Here is an 18619-nt window from a genome sequence, read left to right on the forward strand (position 1 = left end):
TATAAGAACGTTTCCGCATTCAAATCGCGATGTATAAAACCTAAACTTGGTGTAAAGTCACGCACATTTCCACAGTACCTCATACCCTGGAGTATGCAAGTTCTCCGCTCGGTTTTGCAGATGGCACCTAGCGTCAAAGCAGTGCTACTGTGCCTGTGTGGTTAGGTTGCTTGGTAGTTTAAAACTGTCAGAGGGTGACAGGGATTTTTTTTTTTTATTATTCTTTTTTCCTAATGCTGAAAGATTACACTCTGGTTTTTGTCAGTCCTTTATGGGAATAAAAAAAGCTGTGTGATGAATTAATGAATTTGAAAAAGTAATTTCTTTTACAACTAATTCAAAGGCACCAATTACCACACCAATACCATGCCAATGTATAGGTTTTTAAATTTGTAATGATTTCATCAATATGCATGCATGACTTACTTAACCTGGTGTGAATTGCTCCGCCTCTTTTATGGCTCATACTTAGCTGCATTTGCCCGCACACACACACACATACATAGTTATATATTTTATATTTATATTTTATATTTATATATATTTTATTTTTTTTTTACCCTAAAAATCCTCTCCTGTCAGTTATTGACATTATTTAATATAGCTGCTCAGGTGTGATTTAGACAATAATTACTGAAAAAATGTCATTCGCAGTCTTTCACTATGTGCGACAAAGACGATCATAGACCAGTTTCAAAAACTGTTGAAGCTTCAGTTATTTTATTCATAGAGTGCGGAAAGCCTGTGTAGAATCAGGTGATTGTGGATGCACAGAGATTACTGCAGAAGTCTGTATTACAGCAGAGACACCATCAGCAGCAGTATTTTTTAAGGCTGTAAAGATGATTAAAATTCATTCAAAATTACTTTAAAAGTCCTTTGAAGCACAACTCAGAACTACCAAATCATATCATGAGCTTTAATAAATGTCTACTGACAAGCAGTAAAAGTTACCAATTTACTCACAGTTGCTGTCCTTAGTCATTCTTTTTTTTAATTGTGCTCTCAGCAATAGAGACATAAGATGCAGTATGAAACTCAATAAATGGTTTGTTTCTAGTGATGGGTGATTCACAAATGAATTGTCCTTTTTGAATGACTCTGTTCATTAAGTCTCATGAATTGATTTATGAGCATAAACGAATTGATTCAGCTGAGCCCAATACTAGTTCTGTGATGCATGTGTCATGTCATCAGCATTTTTTGTTTGGCGGGTACGTGTTTATGGTGTACATCTTGAGTCAAGATTGTTTATATTAAATATACAGTAATTGTGTTTTTATACAGTGAACTTTGGGCAGACTTATTTATACAGAATAATTAACATAGATGCATTTTATGCCATAGTATATACAATCACAATTATTTGTTGTTTTCAGCTTGGCTTGCTTATGTGCACCCAACCACACATACAGCTCACTGACTGTACCTGGCATATACAGTGGGTCGATTCCTGCAAGTTCAAAATAAATCATTACCCAAGAAAGTGTAGTATATAATTAAGCATTATTATCGACGACAGCAGTACATTTTTACAGCTGTTCTAAAGTGGACCTGGGAATAAGCCCTATTAATGAATCACGTGAGTTAATAAAATCAGTTCTCTTAAATGAGTAGTTCAAAAAGAATAGAAACCATTTATTGTATTGCCTATCACTAATTCATTCTGTTTCTGTGGCTCAAGTTCTTTCAATTAACGCCTTTTTTCATTTCCTCAGTGTATTTGTGTCCACATGACACACTGCAGAAAGTGAGTAAGGCTGAGTGATATTGTGCACTTAGAAATTAAATGTAGGTGACTGGCTTTTTTTTTTTCCTTCAAAAATCCAAGACTTTGATTAAAAATGTAATGTTGTATAATCAGTACAGATTTATAGTGATGATCACAAAGTACATTTGCATGCATGACCAACAAGCACCAAGTTGTCAATCTCCAGCAGTATGAATCTTGTATCATGCATTAGCAATCAGCATGGTTGGAAGACAAAGAGCTGTATGGGAGTTTTTCAACTATAACACTAATAGCTACAATAGTAAGTGCATGGTGTTAGAGCAGGGCATATTGTGTTCTGTACACATTAAGGGTAAAAACCCTACAAACCTTAATGTTCAACTAAGTAGCCATGTTCCACATTAGCCTATGGCATATTTCTGGGTTAAGAAAAAGGCTGAAAAAATGTGATCATGCCCAAATAAACCTGTTTTTTGAAACTGACATGACTGAAAGGCTGTATGATGTGCTGTTTGTTAGAAAATTAGTTCCTACTTTTGATCCCTAAATTTAACATTCCATGTGCTTCACGAATAAATGCATTCATCACTCTTAAAATGGATACAGCAACACAGCATGTCAGTGCAATGGTCAAGCAAGCATGGAATGTAACCTTTTGTTTGGACAGATTGAGTAAAAAGGGTCTGACAGATTCGTTTTTGGGAATACCTGATTGCTTTTACCATTCATCAGCAAACCTAACACACAGTGCTTCAAGTTTATGTCCTCTGAACACGGGAGAAACTTCGGCACATGCCGTCAAATGTACTCTGGATAATTGGAACACAGCTGATGACGAGGTTATGATAAAATAAACAGACAACAAAGTAACCATAATAAAAGTATGTAGATATATACAGACCATCATATATACTTTATTTAGACCTTTGAGAGATAAAGATATATCTATATGTATGTATGTATGTGTGTGTGTATTTATTATATATTTATATAATGTTACACTGATACTTGTTTTCCCCTCCATACTTACTTTATGTCATGTGAAGCAAGATAACCTCTATGTATAGAAGAGCCAATCCTAATAAGTTCCTATCAAAATTCACATAGGTGTTTCTTTAGCTAGAATAGCAATAGAATGTTAATTTTACATATGCTATATTGATAATGTAAGGTTTTATTTTTATTCGGTATATTGGCATGCCAGTGAAACCTTTAGAACACTGTTAGAAATTCGAATGTAAAATTGAAATAATTTTAAAGATTTTATGGTGGAAAGCACATATTCTCAGCTTGTGGACCGTTGTCTTCTGGATTGAGAAAGAGAATGACCACTTCGCTGGAGGGCAAAGTTTTCTTAAAAATTAACTGAAAGGTGTATAATTAACAATCAGACTCTGTTTTGTATCAGTGTTGTGGGGGGACTTTAGTAAATTGTGCAATGGACAATGAAGTATTTGTCTGATTTACACCATTAAAATTTGAATTGCAGATTTTCACACAGAAGTGCTGTTTTTTTTCCATACAAATCATCACAAATATAAACATTCTTATAAAATTGTTCACAATTATGTTCATATTCATATATTTATATATTGTTCATTTGGTTTTAGCAAGGCATACCTATTGGCATTTACTGAAAATAAACAAATATATGTCCAAATCTAGTAAGTCCACAGTTCTTTCATTGTGAGGCAAAATTTACATTGCTTTGCACATACCAAAATTACTTATGCTAATATATGTAAAAATAAGACAAAAATGTTTTTGTGAAACAAAAAATAAAATACCAAAAAATTCAATATGCATTCCAAGTAAAACTAAATTAAAACTAAAAGTAAGACCATAAGTAATAGAAAAAAGGCAAAAGTATAATAACCTTGCACTGGAGATCTGTTTTGAGTCTTCTCCCTTACATGGCATTAATTGACTAAGTGACCAGAAAAGTGCTTGAAAGATCGCCACATTGATCTTGAATTAATGGAAACAAGTGAAACAGAATTGAAAGAGAGAGATGGTTTTGGAAGTGAAAGGCCTTAACGTAAATTCAAGAAAACCCAAGGTGATAGCTGGAGGCAAAGTAGCAGTGGACATGTAAGGGGTGAGTGATGGTAGTAAGACGTGTATGGTAGAGATATTCAGAGGAATTCTATCCAATTACAACTTGTCAGAAGTGAATGGATTAAGGATGTATTGGTATGAAGGGTAGTTTATACATGGGGAGTGTGAACATTGTTTGAGGAAAGTGTTGAGTGTACTAAGGAATTTTTAAAAACTTGTCTGCTTTCACTGATTTACTACAGATGCCAATCTCCAAATGTTTAGCTCTATAAATTAATTAAAGTGTAAGGCCTGTTTTTTGCGTGGTTTGGAAACAAGAAACCTACACTATAAACCATAAATTCTAAATACTTTTAATTCATATTTTAATACACCAGACCTAATCTTTGGACACTTACAGTGTCGGGTGTAGAGCTCTAAACATTTTGATCACCCCTTGTATATAGTTTGCTTAAATCGTATATTTAATGTTGTTGTTAAAGTTTAACTTTTATATCTCGCAATGTGTGCAGAACTCGACATCTAAATCAAAATGAATAAATAAAAATAATTAACTTAGAAGAAGTCTGGAAAGTAATTGGTTATACAACTGTAATATGTTTTCTTTCCCACTAGATGGAGACAAAGCTTAATAAAATGAGCATCAATTTACACTGGCATTTTGCTGGAAAGGGAAAATACACTTTTCATTACTTAATTCTTGATGTTTGGCCAGGGAATTGTTTACATTATACACTTACACAAATGCTAGTTCATATTAAACAGGTTTAAAGTGAAGTGTGACTTTAAAATTTTGAATTGTTAATATTAGACCTTTATAATAGACGTTTTATTGTATATCCCCCATTAACATATATTTTATAGACAAGCATGGTAATTAATTTGTTACATAATAAGTTGTGTTGTTATTCATTTTATGTTGCTGTTTTAGATGTTAACCAGTAGTTTTAAAGGCACTAAGCAAATGATTTGGTCTCAACTAAATGAACTAATGTGATTTAAAATAATTTTTAGTTATGACTGTAGAATTCGTATATTCCAGCCCATCAAAAATACAAATAAAAGAGTCTGTAAATCACATTAAGAAGAAAATTATTATATACAGTATGTTCCCTTATTTATTAAGCATGATACTTTAAAGCACAAGGTTGCCAGTTTGTTTCCCACTTTAAATTACTTTGTGACATTACTGCTTAATAAACAACATGCTAAAATAACTTTGCTATCTTTCTCAGCTGTAGGAATCTTAACTTACCTACCATTAAGCACTGAGTCCAGAATGTCCTGTTTTACGTAATATTAGAAAAACTAATTTTACTTTACAGTTCAAAAGATCCTTACAATCTGGCATGTATTTGTTAAAGTTGTCCTAAATGTACTGCCAATGGTTTAGCTGTACCTGATCTAATTTGAATAAAATACTTAACAGTTTTGACTAGAACAGATGATTTGTACCTTATCAGTCCCTATTTACACAACAAGCAAAATATCATCAATTTGAGTTTTCAGTGACCCCAAAGTAGTACTATTCATCACACTTAATGTGATATGTTATTCCATAAATGTATGGTTCCCAAAAAGTGTTCCTTCACATAAAATTTTTGAAAAATGTCACCTCAAGTTTCAGCCCGCCATCTACTCTGTCCCCGCTGTATTTTCAAATACAGCATTTATTATTTACATTGGATTTCATGTATCACACATCTGGCCAATTCTTGCTTCTGTCCAGATCCATCTGCTGACTCCAGAGCATGCGCAGCATCGAGTTTAGTGTCAACTGCATATTTACAAATATAAAAAGAGTGGTTATCAAGATCATTTATACTAACAGAAATGCTGTGGCTTTCTGCAGTGATCCATAAGGAACATCAGGGTTTTTATTGTTTTTTTTTTTTTTTTTTTTTTTTTTCTTTCTGTAAGTTTAGTTTTCACCCTTCTTGTTCATAATATGCTACACCATCTTGGCCATGGGTCTACTTTTCCATTTTCCGCATCATTCTTCTTTCTGTTACAGGGCATTTCCACCCCTAAAGTTAAGTGTGGAACCACTTAGTGGATCCTAAAGAGAGAAATTATCAGAATCGTAAAAATATTAATTACTTTTCACAGCTTATAAATTGAAACATTTATGGAACAAATGGTAGTTATGTTTTTTAAAAAAATGCATTTGTGGAGAATGTGTGGAAAGTGTTTCTTTGTGTATTTTCATCTGTTACTAAGTATTTGTAACATGTAACACATTGCCATTTGACCAAAACAAATCCTGTAGCACTAATCATCCATATTTGAACCTCCCTTTTGCCTTTCTGAGAGTTGCACTTTTCCTAAGATAACCAAGTATAATAAAGAGACCAATCAAAAATGGGACCTCAGCCAACTACACACTACCACACATGCCCAGTTTTACTTGTGCTAGGCCAGTTGTAGAGGTGAAAATTAGCCAATATTCTATTTCAAATGTATTAAATAAATTGTTTAATTATTTGCCTTTCCCTAAAAGAAAGTTTTTAATCAGACAGAGCTTCTTCCTTAAAGTTTTGAAAATGAGTATTGAAACACCATTTTTTATTCATACAACATTTTTATTTCACATAAAAAATATTTTTTGTGGTTACTTTTGTTATAAAATATTACTTTCAAAAGTCATGCCAGTTTAAAACTGTGTATTACATGCTTTTTTTTAACCAAACCCTAGCAAAAACAGGATGTCGCAGAAGTTTTTAAAAAAGCTGCAATATGACTTTGCAGAGTGCACCTTTTAACATGCATCCCCTCCCCAGTTTTGTTTCTCATCAACAGTATTTGAATCGTTTTAATGTTTATTTGTCAGTTTAGTGTTTATTTTGTAGACCTTTATTTTATTTTTTTTAATAGTTTGTTTTTAATTTATTTTATTGATAGGCTTTCTTCATTTTACTTTTTACTAGTCATAAATTTTTAGGAATTGTTTAATTTTGAGAAATACATTTAAGTTTTATGTGAAATAAAATTTCATAATTATGATCAAAACACATTTTCAAAAAGCAAAAATGAGAAGTTTAAAGCGGCTTTTTCTATGTGAATTCTAGAATGGCAGGTATATACATGATTAGGGAATCCCCATATGTGTACGTTAACACTTTAGTCTATGAGAAGAATGAATCAATTCAGCATTGGCTGAAAGCCAGTTTCACATATTTAAAATGTGAAACTGTTTGAAAATGTGTTCATTTCTGGAAGCACCAAGAACACCCTCAGTGATTAATTCATCTCATTAGTTTGCTGTGAATTCTCCTGACCCTGTATGATATTTCGATCACCCACTTAGAGTTTATGCATATTCATATCTTCCTGTGCCTGCCGCAGTCGTTTAAGACTTGTTCGCTCACTGCACTCCGCGCTTGGTGCAGTAATTGAGCTGCAGCAGATTGATTACTCTGGGGAGATGTGAGGCCTTTATAGGTGAAAACATATCAGTCCTGTTAATTAGGAAACAAAGCTCTGGTGGCAAGTTCAGCAGTTAAATGCTTCCAGGGTAAGACCAGGAAGAAGCACCATTTATTTTTCTTGGTGACCTGTGCTGTTAGTGTGAGTACAAATGAAACAGAAGAAATAAAACTATGTTTCTCAAGGCTAATTAAACATTGCAACACTGCAAAAGTATCTTCCACATTTAGAAGCAAATTGATTTTCCTATTTATTAAATTGAATATGTTTTTATCTTTGTTTTTGGTTTACTTTAAAGTACAAATACTGTAGAATACTGTAAGGTGATAATCCGTTTTAACAATTATGCTGGCTTAATTTGTATTATTTATATTATTTTTTATGTTAGTATAACTTTTAAGAATTTTTATTTTATATAATAACAATTTTAAAATATCAAACTGGATTACACAGATAACAGACACAGTAGTGAGTGAAAATTGCCAAATTTGCCTACCAAATTGTCAGGTGTACCTTTTGGTTCTTTGTTAAAAATGTTTTTTTGTGCATTATAATTAGATGTTTACACATACTATTGAGCACTTCTGAATAACAAAGAATATTTAGCATTAAATTTAAGTAAAGACTTTATTTGAAGGCAAAATATTTTGATTAAGAGATTTTTATTTTGATTACAAGATTACTTTAACTGAAACCATGTATAGACTATTATATTTATAAAGCACTCTTTTTCTCAAATTAATTAATAAGTGAACTATATAGTGAACATATTGAATTATGCGATATTTTCCAAAAAATTTAAACAATTCAAATGTCTGCTTAAATGTAAAGTCATACTTGGATTATTTTATATTTTTCCAAACCAGCAAACCGGGCCATAAGTTTTTAAACTTTAATGCTTTCAGTCATTTGTTTGGTCATCATTTGTGCAGCAGATCGTCTGGGTATGTTTTTGTATCCGCTGTGAAATAATGTTTTTAGGATGTTACATATTTCTCTTTGTCCATTTTAGGCATTTATAAACACAGCCAAGGAAATATATGAAAAAATTCAAGAAGGTGTATTTGATATCAATAATGAGGTATGTGTTTGTTTATTCTTTATTTTTGTAACATAAAATGTTTGTTTTGTCTCTGGTTATTAATACTATGTTTGTGTGTGAGATTTAGGTAAAGTTAACCCAAATAAAACTTTGTAGTTTTGTCCCAAAATCCTCTGCCTTGCTGTTTATATTTTGCTCTTTAATTTTACAAGTTGGTCAGGCCCTAAATCAAAGAGTGATCCTAATAGCATAGTGTTGCTACCTCTGTTTTTAATGATAATAATAATAAACTTTAATTTTATAGTGCTTCACCTATGGCTTATCTCTTATAAAAAAAGTTGATGAGATATTAGCTGGTTAGATCAGCTTTCCTTTTCTATTGCCATAAAAGACAATAACTGGGTAAACAGTAGAACTATCATATATAGGTAAGGAAGTCAAGGCCAAGAAAGAAGCAGAAATGTGAAAGCAGAAGTAAATTAATTGAGGAGAGTGTATTTCACTTCTTGGGGTGTCCAAGAGAAGCTATACTTCAAGCTAAGTCTGGCCTGTGAGCAAAATATAACTGTTCCATTGTGTAATCTTATATTTTAATTAAGTAAAAAAAAATACAATTTTATTTAAAATCACTTTCGGATTAATAGCTACTGGTCAAGTGGGGTTAACAAGGCAAAACTGCAAAATGGCGCCATCTTCTGACAGAAACACATTTACAGTGCTGTTTATTCAGCTTGGGTAAACTGCACTCTCCCTGTTAAATGTCAGCTAGATGACAATGAAGACTGGGCGTCAGTCAGTTTTTTGCCTTTTTTGAAGGTTTGAAAGCTACGGTATCTTTTCCTGCACTTCATCTCATAGAAAACAGTGCAAGTGTAATCTCAGAAATAAGTAAATGTTTGAGAAAACTAGCTGATTACTTTGAGGATTCTAATGACTGCAGTATTACTGCAAATGTTCTTTTGTTTGTCTGTTCTCTGCTAAACCCAAAAGACTACAGCTTGTGAAGGACGCAGCCAAGTGTTGTTTAGAAATGACATAAGTTGACAGCCAACGACTGCTTAAAAATGGCACTCAAGAACATCGAATGCACAACATTTTGTACCCACAACACTCATTAGTTTAAGAACATCGCTTCAGTGACTTGTTTTACTTTTGTTAAGTGATTTACCAAGCTGCTAGTGACTCTAACTCTGGTTTGTCTAAAACATACTGAGAATAAGCAAAATTGATTGATCTGTAGGCTATAATGCAAAAACACGGAAAAGGAACTTCTTCTACATCAAACTGTTCCCTTACAAAATGTGCTTTTTTGTGTTTTAAATTTTGGAGAAATATGACAAGCAGTAAAAGCACTACTGACTAAGGGTTTTTTTTTTTGCTTCATGAACTTTGCATCATCTTAACTGTTATATTATGGCAGTACAGTGATTCCCCCTGCCTGTCGCGGAAGTTACATTCCAGACCCATCAGCAATATGTGAAATTCCGTGATATAGAAAGACCATATAAATGTTTTAAAGCCTTAAAATACCCCTCCCACATGCTTTAAACACATGTAAACTTATTAAAACACACTTTGTAAACATATGATATGTGGATGTCGGGCTAAGGATATGAGTAACATAATAATAATGTAGCGTACCGTCAATTCATTCAAGCCATAATGGTGAACGACATCCGCACAACGCTTTCCTTCCCTTCTTAGAAGATACAGGATGCTTGGGAGCCATCGTAGGGCTTAAAACAAAACAAAAAGTTCATAAAAAGTTTGCTCACAACAATCAGACCACAAGCAAGATGCGCGATACGCAGAGAACTGAGATGCGTCGGGGACCCATGCTCGCTGTTCTTGCGAGAGTACACCACATTAGCAGCAGCCCATCGGAGCCCAAGAGAATGAAAATCCCGCTCTGATTGGTTGAGTCTCCTCTTTCAGCCAATAACGGGCCTTGTAAGAAATCATCTGGGTACTGTAACACGAAACTCTTTGTCTACCGTAGTGACTGCTGAAAGCCATATGCTTTGTTATGAATTGGCTGCAAAGTACATTACAGGTAGGATGTACTTACTGAATTTTTCTGCGATATAGAGGGGGCGCGATAGCTGATATGTGATACAGCGGGGGATCACTGTAGTTGGAATGAATTGTAACAGCATTATTAGATGAGATTTGATATTTTTTGTACTGCTTGGTTTTTAGCTTAAAAAATTAGTGTTTTGGATCAGTTACGACAGATCCACATAAGATAGTGTTCTACTAAAATCTGATAATAAGCTAGTGTTTCAACCAAATAGCATCTTAGCATTCCCTATAAACCTTTCCTTCCCATGAAAAAAAACAACATAATATTAAAGATATTGAGGAGCACTTTTTTCAGTAAAACAGTTCTAATGCATAATTGTATTGTATGGCTTAAAAAAACATTTAGGAGGTTACAAGGGGTTAACATATTTGAAAAGACACAGCATTTATCTGTTCTTCCTGCAGCAAAACAGTTTGTTAATAAAGACTGACTGATTTCGATGTGTCAGTGAGAATGGTTGCATATACATGTTCTCACATTCAAGGAACAACTGATTAATTTATACACAAATAACCAGTGCTGTTTCAGCTACCCTGAAGAAAGTATTTCAAACCTAGGCCACTGTGTACACACAGAGTCAATAGGCTTGCTCTGTCAAGTCATCTTACTGGTACTCAGAGCACTATACAATGATTACATACCGAACAATTGCTACTTCTAAGAATATAGCTTGCTAATCTCTGGTATGTGTGTGGAATTTTAGTGCATGCTGATTTTTTTTAAGATGAGAAATCTCTTCCAATTTGCTTCCAGTCATATTCTTGTTAATGAATCGTTTATGACATTATTTGCTTTTATTTCATCTTGGCACAAAGTGTACCTGTTTAAAAACAAATTAATTAGATTTATTGGACCCTTTATCTCTTAAATAGTAGACTTTTGATATTCTGCAAATCTTCTAAAAATATTCCTTGCCCTGTTCTGCTTACTTTTTTAGTAGATTATTGAAAGTTTTAATTCAGAAAGTTCATCAAAATTTCAGGTAGCGTTATGCTGCCTATACATTTTAGCATTACTTTCTGAATGAACTGTGCCATGTGAAGTCAATTTCATTACTTGAACTGGCAGATTTCCAGGCTCATTTCATAAAGCTACAAACATCTTAAAGGAATGAGCCTGAGTGAGTGATTGGACGTGCTTTTCAATTCATACTTAAAAATGAGAAGGGCATGGTTTAGACAGAAAGTGAAAACCACATCAGCTGATGTCAATAGAGAGCTCTTGCCAGAAACCCCAAGGTTACTGATGTAGTGGAGTTCCTGCCAAGCCCTATAAATCTGAGATTTTCTGTGATGTAAGGTTTCCTTAAGAGCTTAAATTTCAAAAACTACTGTATTACTTTTTTTTCTTGAACTCCTGCACTTTAGCTGAAATCCACTTGAGGGAGTAAGTGTTAGGATAGATGAATGTGTTTGATGAATGAACGGCTGCTCTGTGTGAGAGTTCTTGGCAAGCAGCCATGTCTTTAGGGGCTGCTGATATTATTGATGTCACAGAGCACTTGTATGTGCTTCCCTGCTTAAAGCAAAGCTGACCGCTTATTGTTTTTAGTACAGAATGATACTATATTATTAGCTTACCTAAGACAGAAATAGTCAAATTTTGCTTGACATTACATCACAGTACAACATAGATAGCAGGGAGGCCCCCTTTCACACATTCATATTGTCACATTTGTTGTCATTTTAAAAACATGCAAAAATGACTGGACATTTTTGTACGTTGTATGGTTTTGCCCAGATGAGGAGACCTTTGCAAAAATCTGTGATGGGGTTGTTAATTCTAATTCTGGCTCAGTCTTAGAACAACTGTTTCTTTCATGTTTCCTTGATGGCTTCTAGTCTAAATGCTTAGATATTCACAGTGTGCTTTTCCTAAAGGCTGCCACTCCTCCCCTTTATGTTTTATTTTTCTTTCTGCAACTAATACACACCTGATTTTCATGAAAGTGGGCATCTGCTGGAGGCCCATTCCTCTGTGAGTGTAGAAATTAAACATTACTAGAGACTGAAAATAAATTAATAGTGATGGTGGCTCTGTTAATCCAAGCTGCATTAATTAACAGCGAAAGTTTATGGTGTGGACCAGTTAATGTTATCAATATTAAGTGTCATTTTCTTGGAAGTAGTTTTGAAAACCAGTGTGTGTAGATAGTCTTCCATTAATTTGTACTCCTGTGCACAGAATTATTTGTACATTGAGAACATTGTGAAATGTATAGCATTTGGAAAGGTGAACTGGCAAAGGTCAAAAGTATATTGTCTCATTTGCCTGTGAGTTTTGAAGGTAGAATCTTTTCTTTTAACCAAAATGCATAAAACATACAAAGAGTCTATAGTTGGTGCAAACTTTAGCACCCATGAGCAAATTTTAAGTTCAATTCTTTTAAAGTTTCTTTTTTCTCATGACATTCTTGGTAAGTCTGAGCCCACATTAAAGGAACAGGCCGACAGCATCCTAGACACCATGGCAGTTCATTGTAGTCATTCTTGCATACTTAAGGGTAGTTTACAGCTGTCAGTCTACTTAAAAACATGCCGTTGGATGGAGAAACCTGAAGTCATCTCAACCCGACTTAAACTGTTCTTCCAGAAGGCCACCAGAAAGTGTTAACAAGATAACTTATTTAAAATTGCTTATTTATCAAAATTTGGAAAGTGATTGTATGTAAGAGTCTCCTCGTCATTCAGCAGTTATTGCAGTGGTTTCCTTTTTAATTATCTGAAAGATTTGTTGCATTGTCCACTTCAAGCTTTTCATATCAGCACCTATTAGCTTGTTGTGTAAGATTTTTTTCTGAATCTGGCTACAAGTAAAAATACAAATACTTGTTTTTTAAATTCCACTGGAATTTATAACACAAGTATTAGTTTCAAATTAGTTTTAAATCCGCTTACTGGAATAAAATAAAAATAAGAACATTTTCACTTTTCACAGGTCTAAATAAAAGTTCTTTGGGATTGTATTGTTCAAAAAACTGGAAAGTGTCACTTACATAATAGTGACAGGGTGTCATCTTCTTGGTGAACATCACAAGTTTTAATTTCCTTGCTCTGTTGTTTTTGGGCACTTGACAGCACATTCAGGATGATAATAATCAATCTTGGGAACACTGAGTTCCACACAGCAACAAGCATTAAGTTTCATTAATCCTTTAACTCCTTTGCTTGGTTTACAGTCCTCTCTTATGTTTATTTATTTGCTGTTGGTGTCTGTCACATTCAGTGGATACAATTAAAAATATGCATTAACCAAGACCCTAAATTTAGTTAATGAAGGATGAGAATAAAAACCGGCATATTGTAGTAGAGAAATCGCTGTCACTTGCCATTGTTTAAGTTTTGAAATTCCGCTGTTGTTTTTCTTCCATGACATTTGGTATACCTTTGCACGTATTCTTATACTGTGAAAGAAAGCACAGCTTTGTTAAAGTTAGGTACTCAAAAAGACCAAGTCAGCATAATAATAATCCAATCACAATATTAAACCAGGATCTTTTTACTTTGTGCAAATTGTAGCCCAAAGATAAAAATGTTAACCCATTCAGATTTTTTTTATTTCCATAGAAATAGATCAATTTTTACAAAAATAGGATCGAAAACAAATCATTCAGATATATTTAATTGATGCACACACTATTCTTTCACTGAATAATTTTAAAAAGTAAATGGGATGCTATGTTAAATATCTTAATTTGTTGAGTACCAGATTAAGAAATATAATGAACTTTCAAGGGGGGACAGATCAAACCTGGGTGCAGCTTTATATAAATAAATAAAAAGGTGATTTAGCAATATGACGGAAAATCGCATTATGACAGTTTCAAATCCCATGTCTGCTTCATTCTGGAAAAACTACATGAGTATAAATCAATTTGTGTAGTATAATAAAACAGTTGGTCAACAGGTACTGTATATCTCATTGGTTTAGATTAAACAATAATATTTAATGGTCACCTTCCGTTATTGTTGTTCTTACTTATGTCCCTTTTAATTGGCTGTACCAAATGTTTTACCATTGCTGTCTATATTCATACCCTCCTCTTAACTTATTGTTTACACATTCATTTAAAATAACTTTTTTAATTAATTGTTCACATTTAATAGTTTTATGCTTTTAATCCTTTTGCAGTGGTCACTGCTGCTGTCTCATGAGTTTGATTCCTAGACTGGTTACATTCTATGTGAAATTTGTAACTAAGATGAATAGCAAAGAATAACCTGATATTATAGTAAATCATTGTGACAAACATGTATAAGTGCATTTTAATTTTTGACTAAGTAATTCTTTAATCTTTTTTTAGGCAAATGGCATCAAAATTGGCCCACAGCATGCTGCAACCAATGCGACACTTGCAGGAAGCCAAGGAGGGCAGCAGGCAGGAGGGGGCTGTTGCTGAGGTCTTACGATTTTCTGTCCAATTGGTTGGGTCACCTAACCGTTTTCTTAACTGCTCCTCTCAAACCCAACCGGTGAAATTGGCTCATAAATTAGATGGCAGTTTTTCAAAACAGATGCCCGGGTCCTCTTCACTATCCCTGTGCAACCTTAACATCAATTTATGCTGCAGCATAAAAGGTTAAATTTTTCCCAAAAATATCATTTTTGAGGATTGTATTGTTATATTCACTCTAATCTCTAGGTCAGATGTTTGTGATTTTTTTTTTTTAAATATATTTTTGTTAAATGTTTGTGACCTCCTCAGTTTAGATGGAAAATATTAAACACTACAAAAACATCAAAGTATTTTAAACAATTTTTGTGGGTGAAATCCACCACCACCGTGCTTTGTTGAAGCTCGACAAAATGAGACTGTGTAAAGAATTGTCGACCATTTTCAAAATAATGACGAAAGAAAAGTGGGACTCCTGATTCTATATTTATCATTCACCTTCTGTATATAGTTATAAAAATAAGCATTGGTGTATATCTGCCAAGGTAGGATTATTCACTGAATTTACTTACATTCTATACTGTAAAACTAGAGCTTGAAACTGCATCAGTATTGTTATAGTCCAAACCCGCTTTAACACAGTTTTAATCCTGTTTGTTTTTTTTTCTTTCCGTCTTGCCATCTGCCTTTTCTTTTACTCTCCAGTAATCCCACAAATCTGCTTGGTGTATAGCGATATTGGCTCAATATTGCCTATCTATTTTAATGCCAAATTCTGTGTTTATCTGAAAAACCTTATAACCACAATTTACTCTCCAGGAATGGACCACCTCTTCAGAAATAGATCAGTTGTTTGCCTTAAAAAATGAAGACATTTTAAGTGACACAGCAAAAGACAGACAATGTCCAAAAGTGATTCATAATGATATAGATTAAATATTTTTCATATTGAGTTTTTTTTTTTTTTATGTGATTTGCACTTTTTATTTGCAAGTTAATTTGTGTGCAGATCTGTTCTTTCAATATTGTAGTTGTTATGTGAAGAGTTGCTTTTATTGGCAGTCTGATTTATTTGTAGCCATGAGATGGGGGCATCTTGTCTTTTGTGAAAGGGGTGTGATAAAAGCCAAAACTGGAGTATCTGTGACCCACAACATTGTTATTTACTGTGCTGTTTCTTCTTAAAATGACATGTTAATAAAAGAAAAAAATAAATTCCTGTCGTTAAACACATTGTAAACTGATAACACTTATTTTAAGCTTTCCAAATCAATAAATGGTGATATTTTTTGTATGGATCCTTAGTAAAGACAAAAAGGCAGTTCTTGAAGACATATTTCTTGGCTTCAGAAAGGTAATCAGTGCTTAGACATGTAAATAAGTTTTGTTCTGATATTAAATTTAAATATATATATCCAATTTAAATATGTTTTTAAGCATGCTTAGGGATTTAACTATAAACACTTTATACAAAAATACTTTTTTATTGTTATGGTTTATGCAGTTCTATGATTATCTACACCCATTAAATAATAAAGTTTTTGGTAAAGATGAAATAAGCAGCTGTCAAATATTCTGGAATTAAATGTACCAATAGCACCACTGATGTAATATTGGCATTATTCAGTGTAAATCATGTTAAGGCTAGTTTTAATTTATGGAATTTGTCTGAAATAAAAATAAACCTTCTCTGTCAGAGATGTAAAGTTGCAATGACAATTCTGACTCCCTGTTTAGGCGTAAATGCTGATGTCAGTGTATGCTTTGTTGATGTGGGTGCATTTCTTTTTGTTTTCTGTTCATGCTGTAGGTGTATGATATTTTTTATTTATTTATTTATTTTTTTGGAACTTGCCCAGAATGCCTTAAGCCTTGTCCATATATCATTACTTTTACTGCAGTTTATCCACTTTTCAGTTTCAATTTTAAGATTGTTTTTAAGGGACGTTTTCGTGGAGTTTAGTCCTATTGATTAAGATCTTCAGTAAATTACGTTATGTCATGTTCATGAACTAAAAAAGAAAGCATTTAAACATTTCTCATATTTTATGGAAGAGCTATCAAAGGTGTTGTACGGAGGACATAGTGTGCATTCTGCACAGTGATACTGATCTGGAGAAGTGAAAACAAGCTTGTAAAAAAGGGAAGAGAAAACCATATGATTGCTATATTTAGATCTGCTGGTGTTATGTAGACATAAATAATGGCATTCATGTCATCCCTTTAACCCAGAAAAGATTCTTGTACTTCCTGATTGAATACTTGTGTCTTGCTGCCTGAGGAGCTTGTGTCTTGTGTTGGCTGATAATGTCCAAATATGTTGTTAACTTGCTGTTGAAAATAAAACTTGTGTCCAAGTTACATTTGGTTATTTTCACCTAAGTATATTATTGAGTGCAACTCATTTTTTCATTAAGATTTTGGTTATTGTGTAATTCATGCAATTAGGTATGTATGCCCATTGCGTTCTTTTTGTAAAATAAATGGCAGCTGTCACTACAAACTTTTCTTTGCTGCTAAGGTGCTGAACTAGTCAACTATTATTTCTAATGTGATTTGGAGACATTTTCTCCTAAGGCAGCTTACCAGATGAGGATACCTCACCTTGGTTGATATTTTTGTACAGCTGGTGCTTAGGTGTGCGAAGGGACTGCCATACTTGGATTCAGAGGTAGGGGTTTCCTTGGCAATCCTGCAGTGTAAAGACCAGCGCGCCAGTTTCACTGCTCCCGACTGAGCTATAGGGCACTCATCAGTACACTGTAGATAGCTACTTCGATTAACGGCACAGCCATGTTAAAGGAGTCTGTGTTGGAGAATAAGCAGCCCATTTTCTAGTTCCAAACCAGTGATATTCTGGAGTAGATTAGATGGCTATATAACGACTTGCATTTGAATCTTTAGAACTCAACAAAAACAACTTTTATCTTCACAATGTACCACTTTAAGATATTGTAAAGGTCATTTTAATAGTCCTTGTAGGTATGCTTCAAATAATTTAAAGGAATACTCCACCCAAAAATGTTTTTTTATGTGTTGCCTACACAGTTTAGTTTGTAGTAGAGACCGAAAAACATTTTTCATCTCACGTTTTCATGCCGAACAAAAGAAAACGGATTATGATGTAATGGAACCAAATGGTGAGCCTTCTAATGACAAACATTGTGGTAAATGTCCATAAAATAAACCTTGCATAACTCATGTCAAGTGTATCCATTTGTATCCTCTGAACCTGAACAATGGTTAATAATTTTGTAAAAGGGTGTCTGATAAATAGGAAAAATGCAGGACTGTTGAGTAATGAATGAGGGAGAGGCATAGCTTCAATTCAGACATGCAATATTATGTGAATGCGTCTCTCCTGTTATCCTATATGCAGAGTTTTCCAGAAGTATTAATATTATTTCAGCCAAAAATGCACAAAGTTGGAATGTTTTGAGTTTATGAATGCATAATGGCAATGTGGTTTATATAAAACTAGTTACTCAACCCCCCATCACATTGCCGTTTTTCAAGTACTTTTATAGAACTGGCTGCCATTGGATTCTATTATATCAAATGTTTTTCTCAACCTTTCTGCATGAACACATGTGATTAAAAAATATTCTTAGCCACCACTACAAACTACATGGGTTAAGTAACAGAAAAAGTTAAATTTTTGAGTGGAGTATTCCTTTAACCTGGTCATTAATCTGGTTATAGATGTGCAGCAATATGCCTCGCCATCTTCCTGTATTTGAGTGTTCAAGGTCTTTATAGAGTAAGCTCGTCCAGTGCTACTAGTGTATACAACAGATGTCGTGTGAGGATGTGGCCATTTTCAAGGTATTGCAAGGGGTGGTGGTATCAGGGTTGTATACTAAATACTTGCTATGCATGACGAGT

At 33.6% G+C, this 18619-nt stretch overlaps 1 protein-coding gene across 1 annotated transcript in view; it reads left to right on the forward strand.

The window, feature by feature from the left end:
- rab2a (RAB2A, member RAS oncogene family) overlaps window positions 1-17095 on the forward strand; it is an 81771-nt gene extending 64676 nt beyond the window's left edge. Inside the window, exons 7-8 of the mRNA XM_039754565.1 lie at window positions 8229-8297; window positions 14645-17095. Coding sequence (XP_039610499.1) covers window positions 8229-8297; window positions 14645-14740 — 165 coding nt within the window. The 3' untranslated portion in view covers window positions 14741-17095. The remainder of the gene's footprint in view (window positions 1-8228; window positions 8298-14644) is intronic.
- The last annotated feature ends 1524 nt before the right edge of the window (window positions 17096-18619 follow it).

The sequence above is a fragment of the Polypterus senegalus genome, chromosome 5 (genome assembly GCF_016835505.1).
Source record: "Polypterus senegalus isolate Bchr_013 chromosome 5, ASM1683550v1, whole genome shotgun sequence".
Taxonomy (NCBI): domain Eukaryota; kingdom Metazoa; phylum Chordata; class Cladistia; order Polypteriformes; family Polypteridae; genus Polypterus; species Polypterus senegalus.